Genomic DNA, 12,187 nt, shown 5'->3' on the forward strand with positions numbered 1-12,187 from the left:
CTTCGTTTGAAGGGTGTACTGTTCTTGATTTTTACGGTTTCGAGCTATGGTGATTGTTGGAGCTCAAACAGAGAGCTATCTATCCCAGGAATTCGTTAGAGAGAGTTGCCTCTCTTAGTTGTTTATAATTTTTTGGTTGTTTTTATTAATAAGGTGAAACAGCTATTTATAATACAACTAGTCTTGAGTAGCAAGACTCCTAATGGAACTAGAAAATATAAGAAGACTCCTAATTAGAATATAACTAGGAAACATTCTAATACTAAATAAAAAATATAATACTACTAAATAATTATTAAATAATAATCTGACCACTAAGATAATTGGTGATTCTTCTTCTCCTAGAATCAACTAAATATAGAATACATCCATAACACTCTGGCGACAAGATCAAGTAATGTTTAATTGGTCGCTATCAAAAGTACTAGTCATACGTAACACCGGAATTGATTGAATTGAAAGATAAAATTGTACTGTGAATTATTTAGACTCTACCCGAAGAAAGCGTAAAATTGAAAAAACACGAGGTCCTTAGGTTGTTTATTATAGCCCCAACACCTCCTAGTTGCAAAAACAAAAATATAGAAGAGAATCTCTGATAAGAAACACCATATTCATACATGAATTTGATTTACATACAGGAAAATGGGTGTAATGTGATGATGTTTAAGCAACACTAAAGGAACTGGTGGCAGTCTCTACAAACTTTTTAGCTCCCTTGAACCACCGCTTGTCTCCGGCTTGTGCCTTGCAAATATAGAGTTTTCCATCTTTAACGGTAGCTGTTATCAGCTGATGTTTTCCTCCTTCATCTCCATCTGCAGTCCTTGTTAGCACCGATATGGAGTAATATTGTGTCCCTCCAACCTCTGGTGTTGCAGTTTCTAATATGTTTGCAGTCGCCACCGCGTTGGCGTCAAAACCACCCTGCATCATCAGTTTCATGCTCCCAAAATTACAAGGTGTTGAGTTTAGGAATGCGTATGAATTTCACTAAATTTATCAGAATTTCATTTGTAAATATAGAGTTTTGGTTTATCAAGATATAAGGGTGTCAAAATGGATTGGCTAATAGTGTTCGAATCGTGTCGATCCACTGTGTTGACACGATTAGAGTTCAACTAATCGTGTCAAAATTATCAACCTAACATACGTTAAAGACAAACAAGTAACACAACTAATACAATTAATACGACTAATACAACACCATATGATCCATAGAAGCCATAGTTTAGGGGGAAAACCATTATATTAATTATAGTACCTCAGAAGCAGTTAATCCAGAGTAAGCCTGTTTGCCTAGCAAATAATCCACCTGCAGCCACCCAAACAGAGTAGTGGTGAGGTAACAATAAGTAACAGTTTACACCTAAAACTTGCACGGAACACATAACTTATTAATGTGTATCAATTAGTCCAAATTAACATTTTGTTTGGAAATTAAACTCTCGCCATCAATAGAATGTAATAGAATTACCTTGGAAAGAAATTCTTCGGGGGAGCCATAATCGGCGATGGATTTCTTATCAGTAGGGGTGATCATGACAGAGAGATTGCTGACAGAATCACCATTATCTTCATACCTAAGAACCTGACCAGGATACTCCACCTCTTTGCTAGGGTTCCATTTTGATGGAATTGACAACTTGAATCCATCTCCATTGTACTGCACGAATTCTGTGTTCTTTGGCTTTCCAAACACATTCGCTGCATCAAAAGTGTTTCTTCTCTGCTCATTACACAATCTTAGCAATATAAACCTACTCTCATAAGATGACAGTAATTATGACTATTACTTACCAGCTTCACCGTAGGCAGCATCAGCAGGAGAAACCTTGGAGCCAATGGCGGCGGCGCCAATGAGAACTGTGAGAGCTAACCGTCGAGAGACAAGGCTAACATCCTCCTCGGCCTGCTTATTCGAGGCTCTGCAGATGAACTGCGCGGGCTTAACGTTGGAAACTTGACGCTGAGATGTTGAAGAAGATAATCTATTAGGAGTAGTAAGTGCAGTGTGGTGCAAGAAACAAGCTGTTGAAGCCATTTTCTTTTCTTCTTGACTCTCACTCACTTGGTTTAGATGTGTAAAGTGTCCAAAATAATGATGATATCTGTTAAGAACCAGAAAAAATGTAATTGGTTGATTTGTGTATGTGAAGGGAAATCGTTGATGTTGGATATTGGATGATGAGATGGATCAGATTTTTGGATGTTGGATAACGTTCTATTGGTCCTCATGCTGCCATGTGTCACTTATGCCTTTTAATTTTCCTCTTTGTAGCATTCAATTTTTTTCTAGATTAATCATGATTTCTAAAATTACCTATTATATAGAAATGTTTCCATCAAATTAAATATGTATACAAATGCACATTGTAACATTCGTAGTCCAATATACTCCTGAATAAACAAATGTAGATCATAGCTTTTGAAACATTAACAATATGATTGTTTGCATATAAAATCTCAATCTTTTGCAATTGTAGAGATTTTAGCACAACTTTAAAAACTTGACATGAAAATGTCTAACCTTTCATTGTTCAACATTTTACCATCTGAAATCATTATCCGACGTAATTTCACTCATTAAAAACCGTCAAAACGACATCATTTTGTGAGGAAAAAAATATATTATGCTAGAAAATGTGCAAGAAATGAAAGGCTGGGCCCTCTTTTTTTTTTTCAAGTTTTAGATATTGCACTTTAATCGGTACAAACGCAAAATGTTAAAATTTTATATGCAAATAACTCTTAAAAATTATTGTGAGAAAAATAATACTCTTAATAGGCTAAACCAAATTTTTTTATTCATGACTAAATTTTTAGATTTTATTAATTATAGTCCAATTTCAGCAAGTATAATTTAATGGTAGCAAACTAGACATAATTATAATATAAACAAAACATTTTATCTTTTTTGGTTATAACCAAATTTAATGTTTTATTAATCAAAAAATACTTATCAAAATTAGGTTACCACAAAATTAAAAAATTTAGTCATAATTCAAAAAACTTGAAAAAGTTTTATATATTTAGGCTTAATTCCTTAAAAAATCCCACCTTACATTTTTTTTTCGTTTATACCCTGACCTTGTAAAAATACCATTTGTACCCAACTTTGAGTTTTTATATTTCATCTCTACCCAAAAGCATTAAATTGTACTCTTTTCATTTAAAAAAGAGTTTAAAACAATCCTTCATTTTTAACTTATATACTAATTAGATATTAATGTTATTAATAGTACAGAAATATCATCTTCTTCAAAAAAATTAAAAATAATCATAATTTTTTTAAAAATATTTCCGAATTTTTTTAATTTTTTTTAAAAATATTTCCGACAAAAACAAATAAAAAAAATAATAATTTTTTTTAATTTTTTTATTATTTATAAAATTAAAAAAATTAATTAATTATTTGGATGTATTTGATTATTTTTTAAGTTTAAGAATTTATTTGTATTTTTTAAAATAGAAAAAAGTATGTTTTAAACTCGCTTTCAAATGAAAAAAGTACAATTTAATGTTTTTGGGTAGGGATGAAACATAAAAATCCAAAATTGGGTACAAATGGTGTTTTTACAAGGTCAGGGTATAAACGAAGAAAAAGTACAAGGTGGGTTTTTTTTAAGGAATTAAGCCATATATTTATGATACATATGTCTTTAATTTGAATAGTTGGTTATAATTAAAACGTGTTTATCGAAATCAGACTACAAAAAGTTGAGCCATAGATTGAATAAAATAAAAAAGATTGAATATTTTGAGTGATCAAGCCTTCTTACTATTGCAATCTATATAAAGCCATCGAAGTAATGAAGACCTGAACAAATTACTCGTTTCAAACCTTGAAATTTGGCTGAATGTACAACATCAAAATTAAATAATTTCTTAACCTGAAATGCAGCATTTGAAACTATCTCATGTTATTAACCTTAAAACCAGGTGAGAAACTCATTGTATTTTCATAAACGCTTCATTATCATACTATAACCATTACCATAAGACTATTAACATATTGCACTTGGCCTTAGCAATTAACAATTTTCAAACTTCTGACTGGTTACACATTCAATTAGCTCTATCACCAACACATGATTAAGAACACACTAAACTAGTAAAATAATACAAATTACCTCAAGAAACATATAATCAATATCAGCATACTCTAATGGGACACCTGAAGAAAATTAGTGTGTTTGAACCTAGGATTTGTTGTATCATAAAGTGCTCTAAGTTATCAAGTATGTGACAAGTCCATTTCTACACTTCAGGCAATTCTATTCATAATGTAACGGTTAGACATCACCTTTTTGTTTCTGTCTGATATTTCTGTAGTATGAGATGTGATAAAACTGGTCTAAAACGTCTTAGAGTCGCTAATTGACAACAGAGACGGACTCCAGAACGATAACTCAATATCAGAGCCCAACTTTGATACCTATAAAGGAGAATTAAAAAACAATCAATAGACATGATATTAATTATCATCCAAAACTGAAACCAACATCAAAATCTCGATATGATTATACTTAAATTACTAACAATAAAGACAACCCCATGAAGAGTGATAACATGGACCGTGAATAGTGATAGCACAAAGTAAATGCAAATGCAGAAGAAAAAAAACATGGACCGTGAATAGTGAATTGAAATATCTACTTCTTAACAAAAGAGTGCTGTGTATCCAGAAACTAAACTCATTTGCTCAGTTAAAAGACCCTAAAAAAATCAAGTATACGAGATATGCTAAGTATTGTAGTTATAATTGATGAATAAATAAAGTTGATCAAAATCAGAACACGAACAATATTTACATGTTTTGATCATTCCAATTTTGTAATAGCTAAAACAACATTCAGAATCAACAATTCCAACTTTACTGCCATACCAATGCTATAATCACAATTCCGCCATTCTGAAAAAAATACAATCAACAATCAAACAACAAATCAGCAAAAATCTAGTTCATCGGCAGTTTAAATCTTACAATAACAACTGAACAATCCAAAGCTTAGACAACAGTCTGACTTTTCAGCCAGAAGCCAACTTCTTAGCTTCCATTAACCTCCACATATACCAGGACCCAACAGACCTATAAGGCCTCCACTTCTCACAAAGCTGTTCCATTATTAACGGCTGCGGTAGCTCCTTAAGCCCATACAAACTCTGCACTCCTTTCCTCACACCAAGATCACCCACCGGCAAGACATCAGGTCTGTGTAATGAAAAGATCATAAACATATGCACAGACCAAACCCCAATTCCCTTAACTGCAGTCAAGCTAGTCAAAAGCATTTCATCATTCATTTCAAGTATTAAAGAGTCTGAGAGAGCCCCATTTCTGTATTTCTCCGCTAGATCATGAAGGTAACTCGCTTTCCGACCCGAAACCCCGATTTCTCGAAGCTGTTGAGCAGATAAGGAGAGGATTTTCTCGGGTTTTAACCCGGATTCGCCTCCGCAGAGGGTGAGAAAGCGGGTGTAAATTGATTTTGCTGCATTAATAGCGAGCTGCTGGTAGAGAATGCTTCTTGATAGGGATAAAAAAGGGGAGGTGTTGGATTCGAAAGTGGGTTGTTTAGAATCACTTATCAGAGTTTTAAGGAGAGGGTCCGAGTTTTGTAGATGTTGAAGAGCGCGGTCAATTTCGCCGGTGACGGATAAGGGTTTAGTGATTGTGGAGAGGCGATGGGAAGTGGTGGTGGTTTTGGTTATGGTGGCGGTGATATTCTTGATGGAGGGTTTTCGGATTTTTCTTTGTCGGAAGTGTAATTTGGTTGGTGGGATATTGAAGGTGTTTGATGACGAGGTTTGTGCAGGACACAAGGGTTCATTCAACGAACGAGAAAGCGATCGGGTTACAGGCTTACCCATCTTGTGTGCAAGAATGCCAGCAGCCAATTGTGGTAATGCCTAATTATATTATTTTTGCAACCTTCTAATATAATCAAATTTGTCTATGTTTTGATATTATTATAAGTTGATTTTTAAATTTAAGTAAGACATAGTATTATAGTAACATGAAATTTTAATTATTTATAACAAATCAAGTCTCATTTAAGGTTAATAATTAGGATATGCAGGTGTAACAGTGACGGCCACCACCGTCTAATTTGATGAAAATCAATTTCGACGCAGCTCTTAATATTAATATCTTATTTCAGTAATTGGCATGGTTTCCAGATTTTTCAGGTTCACTCATTGCAGTTCTTACCGTCTTTCAAATATAAATTAATGGATAGTTAATTTTTTATTAAAATTTTAATATATAGATAATACAAATCTAAACAACAACGTTCTATCCTATTATATATGTATCACAAGTCATAAAGTATAATGATGAACTAAAGTTTGCTCCTCTAAATGGGAAGAAGATGAAGCAATATCCCACAAGCGTGACGATTCACTAATGTCAACCACATCATAAGCTTGTTCTTCAACTATACAAGAACCTCTCCTAATCCCTTCCAACTCCAATGCCACCGTCTTCATGGTAGGTCTCATTCTACCATTCAAGTTCAAGCATCTCTTAGCCAGCTTTGCAGTCGCAACGATCTGTTCCTTCTTACTCTCCTTCAGAACTAAAGCATCAAGAATTTCAAACAAACGATTCTCTCCCTCCATTGATCGTAGAAAATGCGTCGCTAAACTCCTGCAATCAGTGGACCGCGACGACGAAAATACAGGTTTTTCACCCGTTAAAAGCTCTGCAAGCACTACTCCAAAACTATAAACATCACTTTTGTCAGTAAACTGGCTTGACTGGAAGAATTCAGGATCCAAGTATCCAAAAGTTCCTTGTACTCGAGTAGTCACGTGTGTGTCCTCTATAGAAATCGATCTAGAAGTTCCGAAATCCGCTAATTTTGCTCTGTATTTATCATCCAAAAGTATGTTTGAGGATTTGATATCGCGATGATAAATAGGCGTAGAGGCTGATGAATGTAGATAGGCAAGAGCGCCTGCAATTTCAGCAGCAATCCGAATACGAATCTCCCAAGTAAATGCCAACTCTTCATCTGGATGTTGTAAATAATCAAAGAGTGTTCCATTTGGAATGAACTCATAGACCAGCATAGGCACTTCCGTTTCCAGACAGCATCCGATCAGTTTAACCACATTTCTATGGTTGATTTGCGACAAAATCACCACCTCATTGATGAACTGCGCGAGCTTATCTTCATCAACTTTTTTAGATTTCTTAATAGCAACAACTTTTCCATCAGTCAACATTCCTTTGTAGACAGTTCCTTGACCTCCATGACCGAGGATTCGATTTTTATGATAGTTATCCGTAGCGTGCTCTAATTCAGTGGAAGTGAACAGCTTTGTTTTATCAACATGATTGTTTGAAGAGCACAGCTGTTGTTCTAGTAACAATCCACCATTCCTTTTGAAGAAATTTTGCTTCTGCTTCATTGCTCGTCTTCTCTTTATTATCTTGTACAGAGACCATATACCCGTAAGTACTAACAAAGATCCGAAACCTGATCCACAACCTGCACAAGTAACAGATAATTTATGTCCGAATACATCATTAAAATTGCACGGAAACAGAAACTCGAAAATAATATTTCGTTTCATTACTAACCTATGAGGATGGCTTTCATCCGAGATTTTCCACCAAAATCAGGGAAGCAAATAGTATCTGATTCCTTATACCCTGGAGGACACATGTATTTTTTGTCTGCCGGGTTATAGAGGTAATACAGGCTACACATAAAGTTCTTTGGATCTGTGCATTTTCCCACATCTATCACAAAACAAGAAGAGAAATTTAATACTTTTTCACCTCAAACTTCAAACAACTAAGTTACCAATCAGAAAAACAAAATTCTGTTACCTTGGCATTCTGAACATATACAAAATTGATTTGTGCTGAGTTGTGCCCAACAATTGCTAGAAGTACAGTTCCTGTCAGCTATCTTACTTATGTCACAACTCCCTTTAGGATCTCCCCATATGAACTCTGCAGGGGAATAATCACCAATAATATTTTTCGGCTGAGATTCAATCCAATTCGGAACAGAAATGAAGGCAGATCTGCAGCTACTATGATTACTAGAAAAACTTGTCATGTTTACTTGAAAAGACTGTAGATAAGGAGGAAGAGTTGCCGTACAGCTACTTCTGGTTCCGTTTCGACAGGCTGAGTTGCACCCTACTGTTTTAGTACCATTATGAAGAATAAGAACAGCATGATTATTACAGCCCGTCGCTGTGAAGTCATTTATGAATTTTGAATAGTAAAACGGAGTGCCTTCCAATGAAATCGTTGCAGCAGTAGAGGATTTATTGCTGCAACTCGAATGAATAACAGGATTGTTGGCAATAAAAGAGTAATCTGTTTGAAACTCCAGCAATTCCATGCCAATGCTAATCAAGAAAGGCCTTGAATTGTTGCAACGTACCTCGAAATTCTTATTCATATAACAACCTTTTCCAATTCCAAAAGGAAATGGTATTTGCACATTGTTACCGCATGAAACTTGACATAATGGCCTTGGAGTTGTGCTTGCTGCTTTTGCTTCTATTAGCCATAGCAGTATCAAAACGATGACCTCGAGCGCCATCGTTAATTTCGGGCTTTTCGTTTGCATTCTTTCTGTTTTTTGCAGATAAAGATTTGGAGTTGAAGCTAACATAATATTATGGTATTAATAAGCTAACATTATTAAGTTTTAGTATGCGTCCCCACACTCATGGAGGAAAGTTCTACCACCAGGCTAAAGCACTAAAGCACATGGTAACTATGTATTAGTTTAAGAACTCTAGCCTGCCAATATTGAATTCTGAAACTATTTATTTATCCACTAATCATTTTCCATTCGTCTTCACAACTTTTACTTTGTGAGCTACAATTATGAATACAAGTTTAAAACACAGTGGAAGATTAGAATCTTTTTTATATTTTGATTATGAGGCATGTGGTGTTATTGTTGGCCATTTTTAATAACTTTTGTCCTCAAAGATAACATTAAAATTTATCTTTATGCATCCTTTATTGCATTACTTTCAAAAGTTGGTTGAAAGTAAGTGGGAAAGAAAACTCATATTTCTTTCTTCCAGTTATCATTTGTCAAAATGCACCCACAAATTTGGTAGCCAAGCACTTAAAAAGTGAAACATGCACTTTAAAACCAATTGAAATAAAAATGGATAATATGAAAGTCTTTCGCAGATTTTAAAATCCTAAGGGAAATATAAAATTTAACCCCTAATTTTTACATTCGAACAAGCTCATTTTGGAATTTTTTTAATTCTAAATACATCTTTAATGTTTTAGAGTCAGTTCAATTATATTCTCTTGGAAACGGTATAAAATTCAAACTTTACTTGTTTGTTGGCTATCAGCTATAGCTAATCAGTAACAAAAACAAAACTTGATAGTACTTATGATTGATAACCGACACTTATTGATCACATACTTAGCAATTTAGATATTTTAATATAAATTATATATCATTGATATAATAGAAATTATATATCATTGATAAACTTTAACTTGTTGAATTTTTTTATGAAATATGCTCAAAATTATTTTAGAAGATACTGAATAAAGTATCTTTACATTCCATTCAAGTATTTAATTCTGCATACAAGTTTATGTACTTATATAACGTATTTTAGAAAGTGGACCAGCCCGGCCGGTTCAATTTTACCCATAATACTAGATATCTGATTCAACCATTTTAAACCGGAAAGGTCCGGAAAAACCAAAAAAACCCAAAAACCGGTGAAACTGTCCTAACCGGCCGGTTCTTGCAAAAATCGCTGAAGAAGAACTAAAAAATTTAATCTTGCTAAAGTAAATGAGATATAGAGGGAAGGCATGTTTATTCAAAACAAAATTTAATATATCTTATTAGAATTAATGGGTTAGCAACGTTGAAAAGTGCGGTGGTAACATCAAAACAATTTCGTAGGATCTTTTTAGTTATTGCATTTTTGGACTTTTTTGTAATTATTTTACTTTTTACAATGTAAATTTTACTTTATTTATTTATCATTGTTGAATGAATTTTTATCACATTCATCTCATGGTCAAATAAATAAAATAAGATATAAAATAATTGTAGTCTTTACCTATATTTTATGGAAACAAATATAAGTGAATGTTATACTTATTTTCTTGAGTTACCAAATTACCATTTTGACTTTCAAAATTTCCCTTTTAAGTATTATCCACTTCAACACATTGCGTATTTTTTCTTTTTTCTTTTTGATCAAAAGGATTATGATATCTATCTATCTATCTATCTATCTATCTATATCTATACTATATATAAAAGTACGGATGGGGGGACAGACAAATTTACTGAATAATCATTTTCAGTTTACTACTAAATAAAGATTTTATAGTCATTAACTAATTAGATATTTAATTAATCACTATTGTAATTAAAGTCCTAATTAGAATAGGTAGCTAAATTATCTCCAATTCAAATTTTAGTATGTAAAAAAAGCTAAATTGTCTCCAAATTAATAGGAATACCTATCTTTTAGTTTGATTGAACTACAAAATTAAAATACTGTATTTGATCAATATATTATTATTTAAATTTCTATCTTATTATTTTTAAAGATATTATTAATAAAATTAAATTAATTATTTAATTATGATTATTATAAAATAAAAAGAAGAAAATTTAATAACCGAATATATTATATTTATTTACTTTTACAAAAATTCTTAACTAATTTAATATTAATTTTAAACAAAAAATTGATATAATTATAATAAATTTATTAATATGTTCATTGAGGAGTTACGTTACGAGCCACGTGCATATCACGTAATGCGAAACTAGTTAAGGTAAAAAACCGCAGCATACAGACCTAAAACTAACAATTTATCCCTAACTAAACAAAGGTATACAAGAACGTTTACTAAATTGAGCAACATTATGAGCTTCCTTGTTCAATACATGTATTTATCTCGCATTTGTCTTATGTTAATCCAAGATTTATCATGTGCTTGTCACGCACACCATCTGCATGTGTCCAATACGTGTTGTCCATATATATTCAATGTCTTTTTTTTATTTTTTTGAAATCAATTCACTGTATACGGACAACATGTAATACAATGAATTAAATAAATATTCGATATGTGGACAACATATATTGGGCTTGATCTACGGTACCACGGCAGTTTACATACCCATATACTTTTTGACCTGCTGTAGCCAGTTACCATCCGAACAAGGAGGTAATTTTAACCTTTTATAACATGCGTATAACATACTTATTTACAGCAATTTTTTTATCTTCCTTTCAAGTTTACCACGGCATCACCGTACACCGCCACAGCCATCACCACCCGCTGTAACCACCACCACCCAGCAAAGAAAACAACTACGATGTGGCAGTAGAGCAACAAATTTCACCATTTTTCTCATGCCTAAAATTAAGTAGCAACTAATCTTTTTAAGAATTATTGGAGCTATCCAAACTAACAAGTATAACTTCTGCATTGCTCAACCTCTCTTTAGCAATTGGATGAGAATGTAATTAACTTAATTTACTACAAAGGATATGAAGGATTTAAGACAACTGAGGATGGAGAGTCAAGACCAACTTTTGATGCGGTTGAGCCAAAATTGGTCAAGGATTTTGAAGAATCGAAATCAAATCTACATTTAATAGATTCAAAAGTTAGAGGTTATTCTCCTACCATCATAAATGTTTCAAGTTAGGGGTATGATAACATGAAATGTTAAATAAAATCGGAAGTTTGTCCACATGTTCAAGGGACTCGCCTCTTCTGTTACAAATCTTACCATCAATTACTTGGATTAAATTTTTGGGGCTAGATACATTAAATGGAATCCAATTTTATTTGTAATTGAACTTTACAGTATAGCTTGTGATTTACCCGTGAATCTTTCAGAATTGATAGTAATTCCAAGTTCACAAATATTGAGTAAGCTATATTTATTGCTTATTACAGCCATATTTTAATATGTGCTAGAATTCCAGAGATCATATATTCAGTTTTAAGAGAAGTGAAACCATGATCCAATTCCTCCTCTAGCACTGATAGAGATGCCGGAGTAGTATTGGAAGACATACTAAGCTTAGTTTCCCGGTTAACGGAAATTAGGTTTCAATATGTTAACCGCAAATGTAATTGGGTAGCCCATTTGGTGGCTAAAAAAGCCCTGGTCGATGACTGCTTTTTGCA

General features: G+C 33.1%; 3 protein-coding genes across 3 annotated transcripts; all 3 read right to left on the bottom strand.

Annotated features, from left to right (window-relative positions):
• Window positions 1-512: 512 nt before the first annotated feature.
• LOC126677555 (oxygen-evolving enhancer protein 2, chloroplastic-like) lies at window positions 513-2,142 on the bottom strand. Its single transcript, XM_050372230.1, has 4 exons — window positions 1,801-2,142; window positions 1,478-1,707; window positions 1,265-1,315; window positions 513-927 (listed from the first exon to the last, which is right to left on the bottom strand). Exons 1-4 carry the CDS (start codon window positions 2,042-2,044, stop codon window positions 667-669), a joined length of 786 nt encoding a protein of 261 aa, XP_050228187.1. The 5' UTR covers window positions 2,045-2,142; the 3' UTR covers window positions 513-666.
• A 1,801-nt stretch (window positions 2,143-3,943) lies between these two features.
• On the bottom strand, window positions 3,944-5,945 carry LOC126679455 (alkylbase DNA glycosidase-like protein mag2). Its single transcript, XM_050374488.2, has 2 exons — window positions 4,988-5,945; window positions 3,944-4,438 (listed from the first exon to the last, which is right to left on the bottom strand). The coding sequence occupies exon 1, from the start codon at window positions 5,872-5,874 to the stop codon at window positions 5,032-5,034; it is 843 nt and encodes a 280-aa protein (XP_050230445.1). The 5' UTR covers window positions 5,875-5,945; the 3' UTR covers window positions 3,944-4,438; window positions 4,988-5,031.
• A 271-nt stretch (window positions 5,946-6,216) lies between these two features.
• Window positions 6,217-8,758, bottom strand: LOC126676597 (putative wall-associated receptor kinase-like 11). The gene is made up of 3 exons (XM_050370832.2): window positions 7,844-8,758; window positions 7,592-7,753; window positions 6,217-7,499 (listed from the first exon to the last, which is right to left on the bottom strand). The coding sequence occupies exons 1-3, from the start codon at window positions 8,643-8,645 to the stop codon at window positions 6,325-6,327; spliced, it is 2,139 nt and encodes a 712-aa protein (XP_050226789.1). The 5' UTR covers window positions 8,646-8,758; the 3' UTR covers window positions 6,217-6,324.
• Between the last annotated feature and the right edge of the window lie 3,429 nt (window positions 8,759-12,187).

The sequence above is a fragment of the Mercurialis annua genome, linkage group LG4 (assembly GCF_937616625.2).
Source record: "Mercurialis annua linkage group LG4, ddMerAnnu1.2, whole genome shotgun sequence".
Classification (NCBI taxonomy): Eukaryota; Viridiplantae; Streptophyta; class Magnoliopsida; order Malpighiales; family Euphorbiaceae; genus Mercurialis; species Mercurialis annua.